The sequence below is a fragment of the Equus asinus genome, chromosome 1 (genome assembly GCF_041296235.1).
Source record: "Equus asinus isolate D_3611 breed Donkey chromosome 1, EquAss-T2T_v2, whole genome shotgun sequence".
Lineage (NCBI taxonomy): Eukaryota > Metazoa > Chordata > Mammalia > Perissodactyla > Equidae > Equus > Equus asinus.
In genome coordinates this window covers 185,642,528-185,667,971 of record NC_091790.1, presented here as the reverse complement: position 1 = coordinate 185,667,971, position 25,444 = coordinate 185,642,528, and the positions used below count along the sequence as shown (strand labels likewise).

At 34.5% G+C, this 25,444-nt stretch overlaps 1 protein-coding gene across 21 annotated transcripts in view; it reads right to left on the bottom strand.

The window, feature by feature from the left end:
- Nucleotides 1-25,444, bottom strand: part of MKLN1 (muskelin 1) — a 311,721-nt gene that overhangs the window by 26,320 nt on the left and 259,957 nt on the right. For all 21 annotated transcript variants that reach the window (XM_070513561.1, XM_070513567.1, XM_070513597.1 and 18 more), the window contains 2 exons: nucleotides 19,860-20,081; nucleotides 16,407-16,536 (listed from right to left, as the gene is read on the bottom strand). In XM_070513561.1, coding sequence (XP_070369662.1) covers nucleotides 16,407-16,536; nucleotides 19,860-20,081 — 352 coding nt within the window. The remainder of the gene's footprint in view (nucleotides 1-16,406; nucleotides 16,537-19,859; nucleotides 20,082-25,444) is intronic.

Sequence of the window (25,444 nt, the reverse complement as noted above, 5' to 3'; positions counted from 1 at the left end):
GAAAGAATGTTCTTTCTTTTTTTTAAACAGTGTTAGCATCAAAGCTCTTAAAATATTTTTGTAACATTATCCTTATTTATAAGATATAAGTAATTTCCAACTTACAAACATCCGTTTGGAGTTACCTTGCTTATAATACAGAAATTAAGTTCCCAGCCTAGGAACTTAAATACTAGTAAGTAGTGGAAACAAAAGGTAATGAAAGTAGAAAATTTTGTTTTAGTCTAGACTTTCCCAATTAACTATGTGATTTCATGCAAGAAACTTTTTTAGATCTCAGTTTTCTCATCTAAAAATTGAAAGTAGAGCTAGATAATGAATTGAAATTTCTGTTAAGATAAGGCTCAGGAGGCTGACAGCAGTAACAGGATTAAAACCTTCAGTAATATTAAACTGGTATTAGTGTGCAGCATGGACAGGCAGAGTGAGAGACTCTTGAGATGCAGAGATCAATTAGAGGCTGTTATGACTAATGGAGTGAACTGGAAGAAGGCAATAAGGAAATATCAATAAAGCAGCAGTGTGTCCACAAAATGGATATCATCAGCACGAGAAGGGTAGATGTTGTCATATATACAAGAAATCTCTAGACTGACATAACAGAGATCAAGCTTGGAACAGAAACTTGTGAAAAATAAGAGTAAAAATGTTTCACTGAATTATTTTGGAAGTATCCAAATATTTCACTCTAAGAATACTCAAAGGCAAATCTCTAAAGGACAAAATTCCTATTAATCCCAAAGTTTACAGACCCTTACAAACATAATTCTTATGGCATACTAAAGACAGGAAAAATGTTTATATATAAAATGTATGTCTGTATGTGAATAAATATGAAAGAATGTACATCAAACTATAAATAATAGTTATGAAGGCAAGGTAGGACACTTTCACTTCCTTTGATAGAATATGGATTTTTTCAATATAGACTGCTTTTACAGCAGTAAGAAAAGGAAAAAAGAAAAATCCCAACCAAAATACAGAAAAAATATACCTAGGTATAAATACTGTAGACTTTTAGTAATAAGTGAAAAATTCTCACACATCCTCCCAAATTCCTCATGAACAAACTTTTACATTAATATTTGGAATGCTGTTATTTAGATGGAAAGGCAATTCAAGTTTCAAAAGACAGTTATGCTGACACTAAAAAAGATGTTTTAAAATTATCTTGCTAGCATGATAGGTGCAAAACTAAAACTAGGTATTACTTTATAAGAATTAAAGTATTTTGCTGGCTGGATAGTTACAGAACTAAAACTAGTTAATACTTTATAAGAATTAAAGTATTTTAGATTTTTCTCTAAGAAATGAAAACTTAGATCTGAGGAGTTCCTAAAGATCAGGGGGTTAATTCAACTTACACTGAATGTATCTATGTTAATGGCCTTTTGCGTAAGTTTTACAAATTGTGCTTAGGCTTAATTCCTACTTCTATTCCATTCCACACAAAGTAACAATTCAAAAAACATTTCAATAAAAACCCAACAAAAACAAAGTTTTCCATATCTACCTTCAAAAGCAGTTTAAATTTCTCTAAGAAACTATTAAAAATGTCCATTTCTGTAATATTCTAATTTGTTACTTCCTTTGTAAGCAGAAGGAAAAAAACCCTATTTTTCATTTTAAATGGAGAGTTTATGCATTCTTATTAAAGAAAATTAAAACTTAAAATTATATATGTGTTTTGTGTGTATATATATATGTCTGCGTGTATATATATATATATACACACACATATATATAAAAGATTAAGATCTAGCACCAGTAAGTATTTTAGACTCTTGATTTTTTACTACTAACAGAAGCTACTTATGAAATATAAAGGTTGGGCCTTTTGGTTTCAGAGAGCAAACTAAACACTAACTACATTATCCCTCTTTCCCACTATCCCACTGAATTGGTAGAAAATATATTCCAGCAAAAAGGAAAAAAAAAAACACTAGAAAAGAAGCAACTACATCATCAAGAGGTAAGAAATTTTGAGAAATCTTGAAAGACAGCAGTTGGGTTTATACTGACAGAGAAATCATAGGCAAGAAAAAGAGAGCGCAACTCACCATCAAGAAAAGATGGAAAACTTCCAAATAAGTCATCAAATACAAAAAGCACGAGTAGACTGTAAGGGGCATTACTGTGGAGAGCTTCTAAGGACATAGGGGTCTGAATAAGGAGAGCAGAGCTTAAAGTATCTCCAAATCCTAACAACAGACCTTAGGAGAAGATGGGGGAGGGGACAAGGGAATTTACTTTAATGATCTCTATGTCTCAACCTGCCTGCCTGTTCTCAGTTTATGTATCCCATAAGGAAACCTAGGGGACACTATGTGCCATGCACTTACATGAAACCCCTGGTCAGTGTCTTAATTAAGGGAGAAGGCTACTGGGAAAACAGACCAATACAATGCACAGGAAACCACTGTCAATTGCCTTTCTTAAGTGACATAGTCCTTTATTCATAAATTTTCATGTTCAGACAGGAATCACAAGACATATGAGAAAAAACTCAACAGTGTAAAGAGAGGGACCTAGATGAACAAATAGAACAACGGGAAAATGTAAATCACAGAAAGGAAAAGAACTTCGAAAAAACCCAAAAACTCATTATCCTTGTAGAGTGTAAAGAGAATATTACCTGTGTAAAACAAGAATAAGCTTCCATAAAAAGCAGAAAACATGAAAAGATATTAAAAAGTAAAACTATGATCAAAAAAATTAAACAATATAATGAAAACAAAATGGGCATAGTTAAAAACGGCAGTGGTCTCAAGATAAAATTGATAAATTACCAGAATATATAGCAAAAAGATATAGAAATTATGATAGAAAAGTTAAGAGTCACAGAGGATAAAGCCATTGAAGTAAAAAATCTGTCTGAAAAGAACACTAGAAAGAGAGGTGAAATAACGCAGAAGGAAAACATAATTAAAGAAAATTCCCCTGAACAGAAGAAAGAAGCGGGTGTCCTGTTTGAAAGAGTCCTAGATGCTAAGCATGTTTTACTAAAAAAAGATGATATCATATCTCTCCTGGTGAAACTTCAAAACTCTGGGAATCAAAAGAAAAATTCTAAAAGATTGTAGATAGGGAAAAAGCAGGTTATTACATACAGAGGAATAAGTATCAAACTAACATGAGACCTTTTACCAGTAACAATGAATGCTAGAATACAATGGAGTAATAACTTCAAAATTCTGAGGGATATAAAAGATATGGAACTAAAATTCTATTTCCAGTTAAACTAGCAACCCCAACAATGAGGGCAAAATAAAGGAATTTTTGGATCAGCAGAAATATGAAAGTTCATATTGATGACTGCTTATGAAAAAATTATTTGAGGAGCTATTCCAACAAAACAAAAAAGGAATCCAAGGAAAACAATGAGATGGGATAAAGAAATAGTAGCAGTGATATATGACAGAGGAAAAGAAAACGAAGCTTGAAAGAAAGTAAAGATCATCAGATCTTGAGCCTTATATAAGACATTTTGGAATGAAAAACTTTTCATAACACAGAATATTTTCTTCTCTGTAAGTCCAATCACAATGTCTGATTTTATATGGTGCCCCATCTCCTCTCCTCTATCATCTTTTTATTGCTTAGAATTTTGGTCCTAGTGTTTTTCTTCAGGCAATGATAAATTTTCTCTAGATAATTTGATCACCACTTATCAGATACATCTAACGTCACCTAGATTTATTTTTCATTGAGTCTTATTTCCAAAAGGGTTTCCAATATGAGTCTTTGTATGGCAAACTTTCTGAGACAAATACAACTGAGAATATTTTATTTCACCCTCACATACGATAGTTAGAAGGATATAAATTTCTTGGTTCAAAGTCATTTTCCTTGAGTACTTTTTAATTTTACTGTTTTCCTCTATTCACTATTGCTGTTGAGCTGTCTGATATCTATCTTCCTGTTCTCTTATAAGTCATCTGCTCTTTCTCTCTGAAATCTTCCAGAATTTTCCCTATGTCTTTGATATTCTTATTTTTACTTTAAATATGTCTAGGTATATGTTTTCCCTTATTTTTCCTGTTAGGTACACTATAAGCCCTTTCACCAATCTGAGGCCTTTCATCTTTTCTGAATTCTAGGAAATTTATCTCCATTTCTTCAATTATTTCACCTTCTTAAATTTTTATTTTTCTCTCCTTTTGTAACTGCCATTAAGATGTTGGTGCCTGTACAACTTTTCTCTATAACCTTTGATTTTTCTTTTATATTTTATCTCTTTTTTCTTTCCTGTTTCTTCCTAGAAGAGTGTTCATTCTAATCTTTCAACTAATTAATCCATTCATAACCATTCTAATATTTGTTGCATTCATTTGAAATATATTTTTCACATCTAATATTTCCACTTAGTTTTGTTTTTATGATTTTTAGATTTTATTCATATTACTAATACATTCCCTTATATCTTTAACTGTATTGATCATGCTTGTTTTAAGTTCTTGGTTCACCTAGTGTAGTAATTCTGCTTTAGCTCATCTATGTTGTCAGTTTACTGATTTATTTTGACACAGTAGTGGTTCTTAACTGTCTAGATATATTGGTTCAAAAGGTAACATTTTTCAGAGTACCAGCTATTCTTTCTGTTGAGATATGTCAGGGGGAACCAAAGGCCATGCCTTTACTAGCATCAGCACCAGTGAGTTCAGAGAAAATGGAGGGGAACAGCTATAGGGTCGTGAAGCCTAGGCATGAAGAACCAGTTTATCACTTCCGTTTACTATCACCCCCCTAAGCAAGAGTTTCATATCTTTAAACCCTTTGGGGAAAGTAGAAGGCAGTCTCCCTGGACTTGAAGGATAAGTGGAGGAAGAAATGAATTACTGAGAGTGGGATGGTCAGTCTACATCTATTTTCATCGTCTTAACTCCAGTAGGGTTTCTGCAATCATAATGTTGTTCTTTGGATTCTGGCACTTAGTGGTATTAGCTACTGCTGCTAGTTTCAATAGCGAAGGCACAAGAATGAACTCAAGATACATTAGCTCTCTAGACAGCTTTCTGTTTCATTTAAAGAGCTCCTGGAAACCAGCTGCCTCTCATTTTATTTTTCCAGAGTTGACTTTGGGGAAGGGAATCAGCAGCCTGTTAATTTGCTACTTTGGCAGAAACACTTTTCATTTTATATTGTTTGAATTCTACTTTATTAATTATGCACATTGCATTACTTCTATAATAATTTTATAAAAATAAAAATTGGTTGAACAAAAATGGAGTTATCAAAAACTAAAAAGACCTAAAGGTCAAAACCAAGAAAGCACCTTGCATTCTAACATGTCATAACTATTAATACAATCTGCATTAATTTTCTTCCCAAGAAGAAAACAAGGCTATCTTTTCAATTTAATAGTTTCTAATGGGTAGTAAAGGAGGTGGGGGAAAGGATAGGAGATTTGCAACATACAATATTCTTAAAGCTTTTAGATTCAACTGCCAAAAACCTTGACTGAATGCCAGGAATCTTAACCAGTCTTTATAAACTGACTCACAAAGAAAAATTAATCAAACAGATCAGTAAATAAGATCATATGTTAATCATGAACACATTTTGAAAGGACATTTGTCTGAGAAAATAGAGAATAAGAATTATACAACAAACAACTATTACGGCCAACCGATTTTTTTGATAATCCTTCAACTCTCCTATTTTTTCTTTAGCATCTTTAAAACTTGAAATAGGATAGCTAAGGAGGAAATCAAATAAAATATTTTATCTGACAGTATGAATCACATTTTTTCTTTTCTGTTTCTTTGGTTTACCCAATAAGGGGAGATTACTAGAATTTGTAACATAAGGAAATCCTATAGGGAGGATAAAAAGGAATATTTTTGAAGTCATTTTAGTTCTTGAGGAAGATATATTATTGTATTAATTCATGAACTAATCTCAACTCTATTTTTGTTTCATGATCCAATGCACATATTATTAATTACTTTAGTTAAGACATAGGGAAAAACAATTTTCAGAACTGTCACAGAAATATAAAATTTACTAACAGCATTCCAAAAATTCTGTTAGGATATTTTCAGCTTCAAGTAAGAGAAAACCTGAGTAACAGTGGACTAAGTAGCTCATATAACAAAATTTTGCAAGTAGACAGTTCCAGGATTGTTTCAGCAATTCAGCCAAATCGTAGTGCTAGGTTAATACCCCTATAATTCCATTGGCCTTCCTCTTGTGTTTGAAAGTTGCCAGTACCAGCTCTAAGTATCACATCTTTTTATAGAGTATCCAAAGCAGGGAGAAAAAGGACACTTCCAGCATACATTTTCTTAGGGAGGATATTTTCCTGAAATGTCCTCCAGAAGACCCTCCTATGTCTCATTGGCCAGAACCGTGTCACATGGGAGGCAGGGCAAGTGAAATAATTTGGCAAAGGATAACAATGAGACAAAGGATAGGTGCTTTAGACTAATCATGATTCATTCCCTGGGGCTGAGCAACCTGCCATCAAACAAAATCATCGTCTAGTTAAGAGAAAAAGGCCAATGGCTATAGGGTAGGCAACCAACAGTCTCTGCCACATTCTTATCTTCTAAATTTGGGACATCTTAAATGCTAGATGAGACTCTATTAAGCTCTAGCAATAACTTCAGTTTAGAACTTCTTCTATTTTACCTGAACCTGGATTTCTACCACTCATTATTTACTTTTTGTAAAATTCCTAGTAGCTTTCAACACTCAACAATATAGTATTTATTGATCTATCTCAGTTGTATTAAGCTACAATTACTCATCTCATTGAATAGATCAGTCATTATTTGGTTACCTACTGGTAGACAATTAAAGTTGTTTCCAGATTTTTAATTCTTGCAAACAATACTGCAATAAACATCTCTATACAACTTATTTTTATGCATCTGTACAAGTATGTGACTAGGATAAATTCTTGGGGAAAAAATGCTTAGAGTATTTGTATTTTATATTTTAGTAGATACCAACATTCAGTGAGTGATCTTTTAGTTTACATTTAAAAAGTTATGCATGAAGCTGAGCATCTTTATAAGTAAACGTATCGGCTATTTGAATTATTTTTTTCTTTGAACTATCTATTCGTGTAAGAGTCTTTTGTTTATAGCAGGATATTAACCTTTGTCTTAGTTGCTAATCTGTTATTATTTGATATTTAAGTATTTTTCCATACATAATTTTTTAACTTGCAAAAAATCAAACAATCTCTTCCTTTATAACTTCTGGGTTTTGCGTCATGTTTAGAGCGGTTTTTTCCCAATCCTAAATTATTTTAAAAAATTAGACTTATAATTTTATTTCTTAAGTATAAAACTTGAGTTTACTTAGCATTTTTTTTGTGAGATTATGGACATCAGTGAAAGACCCAGATTTTACTTTATTTTTTTTGCCAACTCTTACGTGACATCTCAACGTCATGCATTGCACATACTATTTTCCTTCTTTGATTGGAAATGCCACTTTAGCATTACTAAATTCTCGTATGTATTTGGGAATATTTTATACTATCTGTTATATTCCATTAATCGTACAAAACTGTAGCTTTATAAATATCTGGTAGTGTTCATACGACTTCATTACCTTTCATTTTCAAAACTGTCTTTAGTGTTATCCTGCATGTTTGTTTTTATAGGTAAACTTTAATTCACATTCACTATCAAATGACCTAAGTTTTATTTTAAAAATATGAAATACTTTTATAAGCTTATAAGTAGCAAAAACATCCCTGGGAGAGTGGAAAGGGGTAACTATGGAAAGTCATTTATTATTATTAATAATGTTGAGAGGAAAAAAAGTACATAATTCAGTTTTATCAGAATAATGGCACACCAAAAATAAAAGATACTAAATGGAAAGCAATATAGCCTAGTTACATTGAAAATAAACACTACCATTTCCTAGCTCAGTAACTAATCTATGTTAATGACAACAAATCATTTGCTTCAGAATCTTCTCTGTACTGTTGAATTGGCCTTAGTTAGTTAACTGGTAAAAGTCTAAAAGGGTCAAAAACATTACAACTTATCAAACACACACACACACACTTGATTTTTTTTAAAAAAATAAGACAACGTCAATAAGCACATTCCCAGGGCCAATCAGAATTTTCTTTTAAGGTTTTCATGAAAATATTGTTTATAGATAAACTGGATCTTACAGACATAACTAACACAGCCCTCACATGTTAGTTTCATAGCCTGATAACAACAGAAGGGAGGGAAAGAAATTTAAGTGTCAAAATTTTGGAGCTAGATGAGGTCTTAAAATCAACTGGTCCAATCCCTTCATTTGTAGATGAATAATCAGGTCCAGAGAAGTCATATAATTTGCCAAAGTTGCAGAGGGATGAGTGGCAGATCCAGATGAAGAGAGATCAAGTCTTTTGATTCTCAACTCACTATTCTTTCAATTATACCAATCTGCCACTATGGTTAAAACAGAATGGAACAAAGAGTGGCAGATGTGGGAAAACAGTCAACAGAATTTAAGGAACAAAACAAGTAAACACGTAACTAACAAGAACAGGTATTAGGTTGTAAGAGCTCTGTAGCACCAATGCTTGACTCAGCATTTGGCAAATGGTGACTACTCAATATATGTTTGTTACCTTGAATAATACAGATAGGAGAAAGTAATCTTATTATAATAGACTGAATTTCTACAGCAAACCATAAAGCTCTGGTGGTGTGACAGTCTATCTTCTAAACATAATTTTCAATTAGTGTTAAATACAGAGCTTACATATGGGGAGTCTGCTAAACCCCTTGTGTTCACAGACTTATTGCCAAAAGTTATTCAGAAATAAACCCAAATTTTAGATGTGCTGAATTTTGATGTAATTATGTATGCGTTAGACACAATACTAATAAATCCTTTCTTTCTAAGTAGCTGCCAATCCACTGATTTTCATTATAATTTCATTCTGAGGGGAGCATAAAATTGTTATACTCTAGTTAAAAAACAAGAGTTGAGGTTCCTTCAGATCTTCAGACGTTAAATCTAAGATAATTCATTTAAATTATAAAGAGCAATGATTTAAGATTTTATAGTGTCTGACAAAATAAAAAATTATAACAAAAAGCAGCAATTTTACAATTAGATATACCATCTCTAATTGGTGATCTCAATAGTTCAAAAAATTTCTTCTATGATTTCAAACAATCCAATTTGAAACTCACATCATAAATGCAGTTTTAATCAAATAACTCACATTACTGAGTCACAGATAAACACAGTAATTATATGTTAAGTCCATTCCTAATTATAGTAATTAACTGTAGTAAAAAAGCTTTAGAAGAACAGTTAATAAATAGAATGTTTAAATAGGCTACAGAGCATCCATGTAATGGAATAGAATTGGTGTTTTCTAAGAATATTAAATAATGTGGAAATTTAAATAGTACCCTACCTTGTCCTTAAAAGGATTCTTCTTGGCTTACAAAATAAGTAATAATCTACTAAGATAAAATAAAATTTAAGTGGACTTTTTAAAATCAGGAAAAAGTAATTCTATGGGAGGACAATGCAATATATCATAGTTGTGATGTGAGGTTTTCCAATTGGTCTAACTTAATTAAGTGCAAGATTTTTTAGGAGATCTAGAGTACTGAAAAGACTGAATGCTCTTTAAGAAATCCTGAATGAAGTCTATGTATTTCAGCTGAGCTTTTCACAGGTTTTGAAAAGTAGAGTCAAGATTATACTGCCAGATGAATACTTAGAATTGTGTTAATAATTAAGGTTAGAACCATATGCTTTAATTCCTACCCTGAGCTCGAGGAGTTAGAGAATTTCAGGAGACAATGATCTATAAACTAAGATCTGAAAGACGAGCACAAGGAGCACAAGTTAGCTACATTTTGGAGGTAGCTAACTTGGGAGGGACGGGTGATTCAGGTAGAAAAAACAGCACGGACAAAAACCCAAAGGCAAGGAGAAGTATTCTATCCATAAAGAACTGATATTCAGTGGTCATGAAACAAAGAATTGGTGGCAAGGTGAGGGTGGATACCAAGAATGGGGCGGGAGAACTAACTAAGCGGGGGCATATCATAAAAGCTTCTGGAAGTCAGGCTGAGTTTAGACTTAATCCTGAGGGCAAAGAGAAACAAAAGATTTTAAGGAAGGAAGAAAAACCATCCGGTTTATATTTTTTGAAGACATTTTCTTATCTTACTAGCACTAACCAAAAGGTAAGGTTGTCAATCTACTCCTTTTTCCTCCCTCTGTGCAACTATAAGCTCCACGAAAGACAGAGCCCTTACTCACAGTTGTATCCCTAGTGCTCACCTTATTATCTGGCACCTAGTAGGTGACTAAAAAGGACCTGTTGAATAAATGTTAGAGCTTCTACACTTAATTGGTAACCCAGAACAGCTATATTCTGCTTGTAGCATGGAGAATGGGCTGGGGGGAAGGGTGGAGTACACAGGAAGAGGAAGACTAGAAACAGAGGCCAAATAGGTGATGACAGCCTAAACTAGTGAAGTGGCAATGGGAATAGAAGATGGAGGTAAAACTGACATGACTTGCTTACTAAATAGATCAGTGAACCTGTAGGTAGTATGGACATAGTCTTGTGAAAATATGAGGTACCCAACAATAACACCAGCCCAAACTAGAGGATCAATCCATATCTGCTCTTATAGTAGCCATGAGCAGGACACTATTTTCCTTAAAATATAATTTTGGTCACTTACAGACATGCAAGCTAAGGCTGAGACATCAGGTAACTTGCCCAAAGTTACGTAGACTAAGGACTGAGATAGGCTTTAGAGAGCTAGAACAGTGGTTTGCAATCCTGGCCACATACCAGAAACCCTTTGTGGGGGATGGAGAGAGACAAAGAGAGAGAGAAAGCGGGACATGGGAAGAGGAGTAGAAAAGAGAAGAATGGGAAGGAAGAGAGGGAAAGGAGGAGAGGGAGAGACAGGCAGGAGAGGAGCGAGGAAGATGGAAAAAAATAAGAAAGAAAAATGAAAAGAAATAATGTGTTTCCCTCTAATATGCCAACAGAGCCACTGAAGTTCCACAATTCCAAGCATAACTGCAACAGTTTTAGGAGGGAAAATTTCCCAAGTAGTTCTAACCAGATGCTCAACTTTGCCATAAAAATCCTCAGTTAAAGCACCCATTGTACATACAGCCTTTGGACAATGCAACTTACAGGCATATCATCAAAATTAACCACTTGGAAAATGTGTATCTAGACAAAAGAGTGGTATTTTAAAAACTTAGATCAAGACCTGGCATTAAACCTTTCAATAACCTCTTATTTAAAAGAAAAAAAAAATTCAAACTTCTTACATTTGCACAAGGCACTGAATAATAACTCAACTATTTCTCTAACCTCATTTCCTACCAACTTTCCCCACCCTCGATTTGCACTAGTCCCATCTGTTTCTGGAACACACTGAGTTCTTTCCTGCTTTAGGACATTTGTACTTGCTTTTCTCTCAATTTTTAACATGGGTCTTCCTAATTTTCTGCTTCTTGTCTTAAATCTTAAAGATTACCTCCTCAGAGATGGTTTGCCAACCTATTCTATCTAAAGGGGACCTCCTACGTTACTCATTATTATAGCATCCGAATTTCTTTTTCTTTACAGTACTTAGAAGGCAACTGCAGGTCTCTTTCCACTAGAATAAGAGTCCTTTCAGAGAAGAGATCTTATCCCCCAGATCCATAGCTATATCCCAAGTGCCTAAAACACACTTAGCATACAGAAGGCATTGAAATACATTGGGAGGAAGGGAGAGGGTCAAACTTAGATGCTGGTAGGTGATCAACAAATATTACTAATGAATGAACTTATTTGCAGTGTGGGATAATTCAGCATAAATCAATGAAAAATTAAAGAACACATAGCAAAATTGATTCCGATTTTACAAAAGTTGATCAGCAGTAATTAGGGAATGAATCCACTTGTCTTTTCTACTAATACCTCTAGTCCATGGCAATAAAACCATAATGATAAAAAAAAATTACCACAATTTAATGAAAATTTTTAAATAGCAGAATACAAAATTGTGCTAAATTTTATACAATGAATAAGTGTAAAAAGACTAGAAGGAAATACATCAAAATGTTAACAGATATGTCTGGGTGTTTTGATACATTTCCTTTTTTGCATCTTTCTATATTTTCCAAATTCTCTACAATGTGCATATTATTATTTGTATAATCAAAACTGAACCAAAAGAACAATTATCCTACTTTGCTGGCTCTAAAGCTAGCCATAACCATGAATGAAACATTATACTAATCAATTTTGCAAATTACTACATAATAATAACTTATTTTCTAAAATCTTCAAATGATAGTCATTAAAGCCTACTTATAGTGAATTTTTTACTAAGTTTTTTGCCACTATCACTTTTTACCATTTATTTTTTAATCTTGGGAAGTGGTTTAGTATGGTGGAAAAAATACCTTTTTTGCATTAAAACTTCTAAATCCAAGCTTTATTATTATCTAGTTGTGTAATGCTGAATATATTACTTCACTGAGTTCAATTTTTCTCATCTGGTAAATGAGAATAATACCACCAATTAGAGATATTTATAAAGCTCTGCTTAGTGACTGACATACGGTAGGGTCTAAATAAAAGAGTAGCTACTATAAGCCATCAGAATATCATCTACTAGCTAGATTATCAGTTATCAGCACTCTGAGAGACCATGATCATCCTGTTCTACCATATCACTAGTCTAGCACTGAGCCTGCAGGTAGCAATTTTCAACATGTTATTTGTCAAATCAATTACCATCTTCACTACCTTTTTCAGGTAGAGCTACATTAGGATTGTAGGGAAGCATTATCTCTCTCCTTCTAGTTATTTTAATGGAAAGTTAGAATAACTCAAAAGCTAGAGGAAGTCAAAGATTAAATCATATACCTCCACACTATGCTATGGAAGCAGAAAATAAATGAGTAAACAAGACAGACAATTTTAAATAGGATAAATGTTATTAGTCATTTCCTATTATATTTCTTTTTATTTTTTATTTTATTTTATTTTGTTGAGGAAGATTAGCCCTGAGCTAACATCCATGCCCATCTTCCTCTACTTTATATGTGGGATGCCTACCACAGCATGGCTTGCCAAGCGGTGCCATGTCCGCACCCGGGATCCGAACCGGCAAACCCCGGGCTGCTAGAGTGGAGCATGCGCACTTAACCGCTGCGCCACCGGGCCGGCCCCCAAATTTCTAAATAAAATGCTTAAGCTTCTATTTTGGACATCATCTACCGAGTTCCTGTCACAACAGATGAAGATTTTTACTACAATGACACCATCCCTCTACTCCTCTTACCTTATTCTTCCACTAAATGTTATCCCAATTTCTGGTTAAATTGATTGTAGATTTTGCATTACTATGATTCAGGAAATACTGCTTACTGTAGAGCCAAGAAATATACTGTGATGATGTCTCCTTTCTTATACAAATTTTTTCTTTTCTTATTACGTTCCTAGCCTTAATCTTTTACAAGAGATGTTACTTACCTATTAATAGCTTTTTATTACAAATGCTCAAACATATCTATTGAGTCTATTTTTATCTGGAAACCTCACTTTTGGTGAGGAAGAGAGGTCTACTCTCCTGTGTCCTGCTCTGATTCGAACTGGATGCTCACAGGTTTGCTGTGCAGGTTACCATCTTGGGATGTCCCCTCATTGCTCTCCTATGTTAGATCCTCTTTTTCCCAGCTCCTATATTTTCTTTCTAACTTTTACTCCCTTTTGTTAGTGTATATGATGTAGTAATAAGAAAGAGTGCATAAAAGATCTTTCATTTTTTAAATTTTGTATGGCAGACACTGTTGCCTAAATGATCCAACAGCCATTTCCAAACCCCTTCCCCCGTGTACTATACAAAGGCTGGAAAAGCTAAATACTTGCTTTCCCAAAGTCTAGAAGTTAAGTTTCACAGTTCTAGCCAATGAAATCTAAGTAAGGCGCTTTCTGGGCAAGTTGTGCTTTCCTTTCTTTTTTCCTGTCTGGAATGAAGGCATGATGTTTGAGGTGCTTCAGCCAGCCTGCCACCATAAGCCTACAGCCGTTGTTAAAGACGGAAAAACAGAAAGATTAAAAAAACACCTAGGACAACCAGAGGCACTCACAACTAGAACATACAACTATGTACTGGGGGGGGCGGGGGGGGGGGGGCGGGCTTTGGGTAGAAGAAGAAGAAGGAAAAGAAGACTGGCAGCAGATATTAGCTCAGGTGCCAATCTTTAAAAAAAAAACCCAAACCTAAGGACCTTCATGACATTGCTCAAGTCACTACATCAGTCCCAGATTATCTACCTCTGGATTTCTTATTCTGTGAGAGAAAAGAGTCCCCATTTGTCTAAGCCATTGTTCTCTGGGTTTTCTATTACTTGCAGGCAAACACATTCCACTGATAAACCTTGTATATCTGAAAACAGTATTTCTTCCCTCTTGTTTCATTGGTGTTTTGGCTAGGAATAGAATTCTAGGTTGATGACAATTTTCCCTCAGCATTTTTAAGATCTTGTTCCGCCTTATCTTACAGCTTCCAACATTGCTGACAATTTCTGTATCATTCTAAGTCCTGTCCCTTTGAATGTGACCTCATTTTACACTAGAAGCTTTTAAGATATTCTCTTTATAACTGATATGGGAAATTCCACAATGCACAATGATGTGTCTTCAGAGTGAGAAAGCTTTTGTTTTTTTTTTCTAAATTCAAAGTATTGACTTCTGTAGGGGGACATTTATAATCTGGAGATCAATGCTTTTCAGTTCAGTTTGGGGAAATTTTCTGGATTTATTTTATAATCTAGTCTCCTTCATTTTCCTTGTTCTCTATAGTTGGAGAAACTCTTATTAGTTCAATACTGGACACCTCCTGGGTTGATTTTCTAAGATTTTTATTTTCTCCAATTTCCATTTCTGTCTCCCATCTATTTTTCAGGAGATTTTTTACAACTCTTGTACTTTTTTATTCTAACAAAATTTATTTTCCAAGCAGCTCTTTCCTAGTCTCTGATCTTTCATTGCATCCTACTATCATTTTATGGATGTGGTATCCTTTCCTCTAAGAAAACTGATCTGGATTATTATTATTTTAACTTACTTGTGTTCAGTGCATTACTCCAAATTTCTATTTTCAGGTTTGCTTTGTTTTTATCTCTCTCTTTCATGGTGAAGGCCCTAACACAGAAGATATTCAACTGACAGTGCATCACGGGTGAAGAAAGAAAAAGTTAATTGGAAACAGTATGTATACAGTGGGCAACACTGTAGGAGGACTGAGCTGTGAAACTGGTCACTGATTTGGGGACCAGACAGCAAGATTAGCCATTTTATTATGGGGTGGAGAATGCCCACATGATAGTATCTGGAAATCTTTTCTCCGAGGCCATACATTTCCTCCAGAGAAGGTGATTCTAATCCTATGCTAGGAGACATAGGCCTGGCATCATGGAACAGGGAAGTGGTTAGAAGTTCCAGCATTCAGTTTAGAGGTTTAATTCTCCTATTTTCTACCCTCTCTCTCTGTCCACAGAGCCTCTATCATTTCATTTCCCCCAGAAAATAAAGCTCTAGCCTCTGCCTAGTAGGCAGTACAGGAGAAGGGTCCTGAGGGTCAAACTACTTTTTTACTATTGTGCCATCTTTTGTAAAAAGAAAAAAAAAGTTTTCCTCCCAAATATGAATAACTATTTTAACAAAAAGATTTATTTCTACAAATAACAGCTAAACGGAAAAGAAAGCTGACATAATTTCTCACCCTTTTGCTCAAATTAGGTATCTTAAACCATTGAGTCTTAAACACCATTCTTCTGTGTATACTAATCACAGGCAAAGCGACTACTATGGAGGGTAACTATGTAAATTGTTATCCAGAATAAGATACTTTTGAGAGTGAATGGTGCACTATTAGTAATTATGCCAGGGCAATATGCATAAAACTGAGAGTATCTCAGGCAAACCAGTCACCCTATTACTACTAGAAGAATAACTTTCTTGAATGCCAAGCTTGTAACCTTAAAAGGCTTTACCAACTATGTGAAATTCTCCCTCAGAACAAAGACATACTCTACTGTGCTAGTGCCTAATATATGTCACATAGTGAAAACAGAAGGCAATATAGAATAATACAGCTTTTAAGATATTACAAAGTCTCCCTTCCAACAAGCACACAAATAAAACACTACTTTAGAAATTCACATATTGTCTTTTTGCTTAAAGGAAATAATAAGAATTCATATGTTTCAAATAGACAGAATTGGATAATTTAGCTGGTAGAGTTTTCTTCTTCTTACTTGGAATTACTTCAATTAAAGAAATGAGGAAAGGGTGAAGAATGATTAGAAAGAAAAGAAAACGGGCTATAGTTTTCTACCTAAAGTAGTTAAGACATGAGAGAAGAATCACTAAACGCCTTTACCCATTCCAGAGTCTTTCTTGGTGCCATCTGATATTATGTCTACATGATCAGAGTCCACATCATAACTAAAGAAATCATTCAAATAGGTCTTCGACCGCTGGCCACCAAATACATATAAGCAACGATTTTTCTGAAAAATAAGAAAAAAAGGGCACAGAAGAGAGAAAGCAGTCACTTTCATAGGAATTCATCATGATCCTTTTAAAATGTAAACACCTATAACAGTAATTTTATGACAGATCCCATGCATTGGAATACTATGCAGATATAAAGAGGAATGAGGAAGCTCTCTATATACTGCTAAGAGGTGATCTCTAGGATATTCTATTAAAGTAAAAAAGCAAGGTGCAGAATAATGTATACAGGATGCTGCCTTTGTGTAAGAAAAGAGAAAAAGGAATGCATGAGTGTTTGGTTTTTTCCTTCAGAAAGAAAGGAAGGAAGGAAATTAATAAAAGACAGTTACCTATAGGGGAAGGGACAGAGCAGGAAGACAGGGATAAACACCAGATCTCCCTGAAAGTGCCTTCACTTATGTTTTTGCCTTTAGAACCATGAATATGTTTTTATTTAATTAGAAAATAAAATTAACTCAGTCGAAAAATATCTCCGAAATTTGAAAAAGAAATGAAAGAAACCTATCTGTATATAAAGACATACAGAGGCATGATCACACAGAGAAGTAGCATTTCTAGAGATTTTAATTGATGTTTTTTTTACTACCCATCCCTAGTAGGCTATATCCTAAAACAGAAAAATAATCAGAAAACAATCTTATACAGTATTCAGTGATTTTGCTGTTAGTTTCATTATTCTGTAAACTAGTATAGAAAGACAGAGCACATAATATAATATCGTCATTAGGAAGTAGGATTTTACCCTTAGAAGATACACAAATACAAAATCAAAGATATTAAATTTAAAAAACTATAGTCTTTCACTTGAATTGGACGTAGCAGTATGAATTCATGATTTAATTTTTCTCTTAAAAAGATAGATACACATTCATATATATATAAACATATATGTGTGTACAACTGTGTATCACTTAGCGACGGGGATACATTCTGAGAAATGTGTCATTAGTCGATTTCGTCATTGCGCAAACATCACAGAGTGTACTTACACAAACCTAGACAGTATAGCCTACTACACACCTAGGCTATATGGTACTAATCTTATGGGACCATCGTATATTTGGTCTGTCATTGACTAAAACATTGTTATGCAGCTGCATGACTCTGTGTGTATATACACACAAATGGAAATGCATGGGTATGCTGGGAGGGGGGCACTCCTACTGGACAAAGAGAGAAAAACTGGGGCATCAAAAGAATAATGACAGCATTGGATTAAACAAAATAAATATTTAAAAATCCACGAGTTCCTAACAATACTTAAAAAAAATTCATTGGTTAACTCTGGAGCACAACTCATTAATATGAAAAAGTGATAAAAGAAAAGAATCAAACATTTATATTACCTCTTCTGTGTGGTTTACATATCAGGGTAGCCAAGTAGTTAATGAGGGTAAGTTGTGTTTGTTTGTTTGTTTTTGGTGAGGAATATCAGCCCTAAGCTAATATCTGTTGCCAATCCTCCTCTTTTTGCTTGAAGAAGACTGTCCCTGAGCTAACGTTCGTGCCAATCTTTCTCTATTTTGTATGTGGGACACTGTCACAGCATGGCTTGATGAGTGGTGTGTAGGTCTGCACCCAGGATCCAAACCTGTGAACCCTGGACTGCCAAAGCAAAGTGCACAAACTTAACCACTACACCACCAGGTCAGCCCCAACGAAAGTTAAGTTTTTTCTAGTACAATCACAGTTAATAAATGCAGAAGAAATGACATAATTAGAAAAATCACCATTTTACAAAACCTAATGAAATCTAGGCAATGACTATCAATGGCTGCTAAAACCATTAGGTAAAAAGTTGACAGGATACTTTATAAATGACACCTGAATCCAGTGAACAATTTTAACATCACCAAAAGCATGACAATTACACATTAAATGCCTCTTGATATTTTGCAATCAGACCATCTATGAAGTATTCTTGCACCTCCCCTTTTGGCTTCCACCCCTCCCACCCAAAAAAGAAGAGTGAATCGAAAATCAAGCCTCTGACTCTAACTACCAGCTTACAGGAAATACAGGGGATAGGGGTCATGTTAAATGACACAATGAGGATAAAATCAGCCAAATCGAAAATACAGGAAATTCTAAAACACACATGATTCAGTTTCTTTAATAAATACATAAGTGGTAGGTGGGCGGAAGAAACAGGAGGGGGGAGTAGTGTTCTGGATAAAAAGAAATTTAAGAGCCATAACAACCAAATGCAATGCAGAGACCTTTTTTGGATCCTAACTTGAATAAACCAACTATGAAAAGGTATTTTTCAGTATTTCAGGGGAAAAAAAATTAATGCAGGCTATCTGTTAAATGATAGTAAGAAAGTACTTTTATTTTGGTTGGGTTTTATAATGGTACTGCAATTATGTTTTTTAAAAGTCCCTATCTGGACTTAATCTGGACCTAAATACACTATAGTATTCACAGGTATAATGACACAATGCCTGGGATTTGCTTTAAAATACTCCAGCACAATAAAATTTAAGAATAAACATAAAAATCAAAGAACTATTAAAAAAGAAGAAATGTAAATGAGGTAGATATATGAAAAATGAACAGTGGAATATTGGTAACTATTGAAACTGATAAATGAATACACAGAAATTTATTATATTCTTCTCTCTACTTTGGTTATGTTTAAAATATTCCACAATAAGAACCAGAAGAACCCAAAACTAGGCTATACAACTATATACTGGGGGGCTTTGGGGAGAAAAAAAAAAAGAAGATTGGCAACAGATGTGAGCTCAGGGCCAATCTTCCAAAAAAAGAAAAATTTAAAATATTCCACAAGGTATTTTTAAAGTTATGTTCACAGAAGGAAGCCTAAGTTTTCACCATAACATTTGAAAAGGTTTAAGAAATGTCTGTATGTTGGTTTTGCTGATAAGTTTTAATTCTAATTCTATAAAGTCAATTCTTAATTATTTGCACTTAACGGAGAACAGCAGAGGGGGAAAAAAGAACATAAGAAAATTGATCTTCTAGTTACTAAGAGAAATCAATAAGTAGAAAGGTACAAGAAAGAGAAATAGCTACAATTTCTACATAAGCAGTGAAGTTAGTCATAAAAGTGCCTAAACTTGCATTTGGGCAATAACTATTTAGGAATTACTAGGTTGATGGGAAGAGTCTCATAATTAGCAAACAGTTCATTGTTAAAGGAAGTTTTATTTTTGTCTATCATTGCTGACACTAATCATTTTTTTCTAGTGACAAGTTTTGATCTTTACTCAAGAATCAGATTTTACCACTTCCTTTCCTACGGAGATATACATGACAGTATGACAAAATACACTGTACAGAGTATTCTTACTGAATGGAATAGCATGCAGTGTCCTATCCGAGACTGGATATCCTCAGGCCCAGCATTACAGGAGTCCTCTCGAAGAAGTTTCCAGGTTTGACATTGACAGTTGAAAGCAAATAATCCACTGAATTGTGGTTCACTGGCTCTGCTGTCATCCACGCTGCCATTACATGTCAAAATTCTACCACCAAAGGTGTAGATCATATGTTTTTCTGAGTCCATACACATCTACCAAAACAAAGCAACAGATAGAATCATTTTAGATTATTCCTGTCACATGTGCTAAAAGGAAACCAATGTGTGCAGTTTTAGATTCTTAAAAAAGCTGAACTTTGTCTTAATAACACTAAATACCATCCATCCCTGATTATCATACGCACTTTTTGCCATTCTGCTCACCACCTGGCAGAGATTCAGGATGGACTTCTAAATACTTAGAAGTTTTCCATTCTTCCCAGTGAGAGTAAAATATGTTCAGTTAAAGAGTTTTATGCTTTCTTGAAACTGCATAATTTTTTACCAAGTCAACCAACATTACATGAGGCACTGATTTATACTTTAGAGTGAACACTGATCATACTCTATGGGTAGAGTGATCACATCCTCTTTATAAAAATTCCTTTTTTTCAATTCTAGGCAAGCATCCAATTAATCTTGCTACCATTTAGTAAGAGAGTAGATATGTGAATAAGAGTGATGTAGCTAAATTCTTCTCTCTGCATTTATTTTATGAAAGTCTTCAAATCATGTTGTTATAAAACAGTAAAACAAACAAAAGACACATGCAGCAATCAGTCTTCAGACTGTCTTCTATGGTGTGTTGAATCTTGCCTCCTTTTACACAATACTATAAATTTAATTTTCTTTGAGGTATGTTATGTAATTCATGTTCAAAAGCCAACCTTGATTCTCTCATTCTTTCACCTCAAGGAGATTGTGGCTTTTCATAAAATATGTCTGAGAAAATAGCCATTTGTCACAAGACAGTAAGTATCAAATTCTATTTCAAAGAATATCCAAGCCCAAGTTGGGAATTAGATGTTGAACACAAGTGGCATCTACATTTAAACAATAATTGTGTACACAAAACATCTAATTTTTGCTAAAGCACAATTACTAACCATTTTATATTCAATTCTCTTCTCCTATCAAATTATTTTTCTATTATCTATTTTTGTAGTTTTTAATAAAAAGCTATTTTCATAACTGTAAAGATTGTTTTTTTAAATTAGTATCGAAAAGATTCTAGCATCTCCTCATCTTTATCTACCACTAAAAAGATCCACTCCCTTGCCATTTCCCAGGTTTCTGGCAGATTCCATAAATTATGATGAAAATCTACTCTTCCTCAAGGGTGAAATCTTGATGAATATGGTTTAAAAATTGAGATGTCAAAGTTTTCATGTCTCTGGCACTCCAAAGAAAGTGTTCCCATTCTTTAATCTTAAGTGATCATAACATTAAAAACAATCCATACATTGTTGAGGACAACTCAGTACGGTCCCATTCAACTGCTATCTCACTGTCTAGGGCTTTGCTGGCTAGATCACATTACCCTGTCCTAAGCACTTAAGGTGCACATCTCTCCAAACGTCCGGGGATCACGCTGAAAATCCTGAGGGACCCACATTACAAGTGCCTATTTATACTTTCATAAACTCACAGATTCATACTAATTCTGGGCAATCTCTGTTATCAGGACCCTATAGTTCTACTTCATATGGCTACAAAGGGAGTTTCTCTTTCCTTTGGGGGATATTTAAGTTTCATTTTGATTCTCATTTGTTATCAGGGGTTAAGCATAAACATCTTTATCTTGGTAGCTCTTTCCAGCATACCTGATCAAACCAACTCAAAAAAGGAGAAAGATATTATAGCAGTTTGATGATTCTTTCCCACATCTTAGAACAAACTGGACAAACAGTTTACAAACAGTAACCAGTTGTCTCTCTGTGGCTTTCAGGATTTTCTCTTAATCCTTGGTTTTGAAATTTCATGAAGGAAGTATCTAGGATATTCTTTTTTCATTCATCTTGAACTGCACCCACTGTTCCTCTCATTCTGAAAACTGTCTTTCTTCAGCTCTGGGAGTTTTCTTCATTTTTACCTTGAGTCTTTTTTTTGCCTCCATTCTCTTTTTCTAGGACTCCTATTAGGTAGATCCTGGAACCTTAGGACCTTTTCTCTGTTTCTTAACTTTTCTCTCATAATTTCAGCTCACTAATCTAGTAACCACATAGAGGTGAGTGTGCCCATTCTGCTTTTAAATCAATTTATTGAGATTTTTGTTTTGTTATTAACTCTTTATAAGTTTTCTAGATATTTCTTTTTCATGGATGTAATAGCCTCCTGAATTGCTCTGAAAATATCACCTAAACTTATCTTAAAGGCTTCTTCAGTTTACACTACTAGCTGTTTTTCTTTGTTCATTCTTAACTTGTTGAGTTCAGTACCCCTGTCTCATGGTATTGATTATCCTCAAATATTTAGATTTTTTTGGTCATTGTTCTAGTCCTCTTTGTATCTGAGAATCCCTATTCATCTGCCTGTTGCATATACAGCAGCCTGCCTCAAGGGACTGGATGGAGAGAAATAGGACATGATGCTGTGAGGAGTTCCTCAGTGCTTCTTGGGAGTATTGCTCTATCTTTCCAGCTCCAATGCCCACATTCAACACTTGACTTGTCAACAACTTTTACATTTAAGTGCTACTCAGTCAAACTGGAGAATGCCCTGCTGTTCAGTCTCCAACTGATCATCTAACATTCGCCCCAGCTATACAGACTTTGAGACTCAAGTTGCTGTAATCTTATAGGTTCTGGTTTCTTCTGGTTGGATCCGATCCTATCTGCATTCTACATTACAGGAATTCTCCCAAAGTTTTTGAAGTTCCTCAAGGGCATTCTTTCTTGTTTTTCAATACTAAGGTATTCTCTTCTCATATCATAGGATGTGGGGCAGAAGGACAGTATAGGTTCAGTCTGTCAATAATCCACACTAACCCAGGGAGAATGTCAATGAGCTGAGATCTCCAATCCTTTGACTGAAGTTTCTCCTGCCATTTTTTGGCTAGCTCATATTCCATTTTCTAGTAATTTCCTCAAACAGTGTTTATACTTGAAGGACAGTTTGGCTAGATATAAAATCCTTGGCTCATACTGTCTTTTCTTGAATACCTCCGAGAATGTCGCTGTTTTATTTCTTGGTATCGAATGCAGCTGTAGAGAAATCTGTTACAGTCTCATCTTGTTTCTTTCATAGGTGACTTGATCATTTGGCTAGTTCCCCCAAAATGGCCTCTTTATCTTTGAAATTCAATGTTACTAATATATGTCTTAGAGTTAAATGCCTAGGTCAATCTTCCCTGAATATAGCATGCCCTATGAGATGTGGAATAGTCTTCTTTCTTCAGGAAAGTCTTCTTGAATTTTATTTATAAATATTTGTTCTGTTCCACAGTTTCAGTTTTCTTCTTTAATGTCTCCAATTATGTGTGTGTTGACACTCTTTTGCCTGTCTTCGCTATCTACAATTTTCTGGCTAATCCTTTTTATATCTTTATTTCCGTTTTATCTGCTCTTATTTCTATGCTATATGATCCTCACCTATTCTTCTTTATGCTCCTTGCAGATTAGTCTTCATTTCTGAAAGTGTTACTACATTTTTCTTCAATTTCTTTCCTGAGTTTTACCACGTCCAGTTTCACCTGATCCTAATATTTGACCCTCTCATCTGCATTCTTGAATTTATGCTTTGTAGTTTTCTTCATGGTTTCAAGCTTCATTAAGATCATTTAATTGATGTTAGAATACTGGAATATAATTTTCATCTGCTGTTGTTTGAAGGAAAGTTTTGCTGTTTTCTTTTTATTGTTTTTCTTTAGAGTATCTCTCTAAAGATTCGGTGTGTATTGCTTTTTAGTTTTTCATATTTAAATGAGTTGAAGTTTCCTGGACCAGATAACAGAAGGTTCCTATGGCGGGGTGATGTTCTTGCTCATGGATTCCCTCCTCTGTTGCTACTGAATTGAATATTCTTCAAAATATGATGCTTCTGTGAAGCCACATCTTCTCTAACTCTATGAACCTCATCTAATCAGGGGGGTTCTATCTCAAGCCTTGGGCTCTCCCAGTTCCTTCAATGGTCATTGCAAAAGGAGCCACTGTCCTCACTTTTCATGGTGTTTCCGTTACTTTTAGAAGATGGTGTTTTCTGTCATCTTCCACCTCTGGGCCTTTCTGGGCACTTTCCATATGTTACTTCACTGACTACCCCAGTGGCTGCCCTGGGTTAAATTTTTGCCCTGTTCATGATACTTCCCACGGTGATGTACCTCTGCTATGCTCCCTCTGCATTCCCAGTTCTCCCTTATTAGACTGTTGCGCACTTCCATACAGGTTCTGGGTATTTCAGTGGTTTTTGGCTAAACTTAAAGGAACTAGGAGTTGTAGGTTTTCTTTGGCTCCTGATTTTGCTGAATATATGACTTTTTTTTAATCTTTTTATTTGGTTCCCCTTGTTCCTGAAGATCACACAAAGCAACAACATGGAAACTTCAGAACTAAGCTGTCATTATGTTCCTAAGAAATCCAAAGTCTTTGAATTTTATTTCTTTTAATATGTTAAATTCAAAATGGCAGAGTAACTTTTAAACATGTCTTCATGCCTCTAGCTCTCATGTTCTTCTCAAATTTGAATATTAAGTGTTAAAGTGTCATGAACAAGCCCAAGTAATTTTTGGAGTACGTTCCAACTGACAGCTTTATTCACATGAAATAGAATAGAAAATGGAGGCTTATACAGATTGTGTAATTAATTGTGCAAGGTCACAGAGATAGCTGTTAGCTGAATTAGTACTGAAATCCTGGTTTCTTCATTCCTAGTCTTCTGCTGTAACATTTAATCAGTTGAAAACCAAACATTATTTAACAGAACTTAGCTTCCAAGGAATATTCTATTTAACCAAAGTCAAGAGAAACAAAGGCCACACACAAGGACAATATATGTGCTGGAGTCAGACTATCCCTAAGCTATTCTTTTTTTCCCTGTAAAAATACAGACATAAGCATCTTTTGTCAAAGAAATCTGTAACCAGTTGGAAGCAAGAAAATAAACTGTTTCCCTAACAATGTTATCTGCTGATGTTCTATTTTAAAAGATCAGAACGAGCCTAACTTTTTTTGAGGTTGTTATTTTCAAGATGAACAACACTGAGTATGTTAGCAGGGAAGTGCAACACTTTGCAAAGCTCAGTTATGTAGAGCCAGCAGAAGTTCCAAATTCAATCTGAGGAGTACTTTGAAGACTAATGTTTTTGATTTTCCTCCCACCACTTACTTGATAGGCATATAACCCACTCATCTTTTCCTCACCATTCTCCTATAACAACTACTTGTTAATATAAATATGGCAGTAGGATAGCTTTAAAGCAAAGAATTAACAAAAATCTCTAAAGAAAAAAGAAATAAAGACTTGGGTTTTAACTCCTAGATATTGGGTCTAAGCTAGATTCTGTCATAATTCTAGCACTACCTCCCTCTTCTCAAGTACTAGATGATGCTATGTTCATCAAAACAGTGCTCTCCCCTACA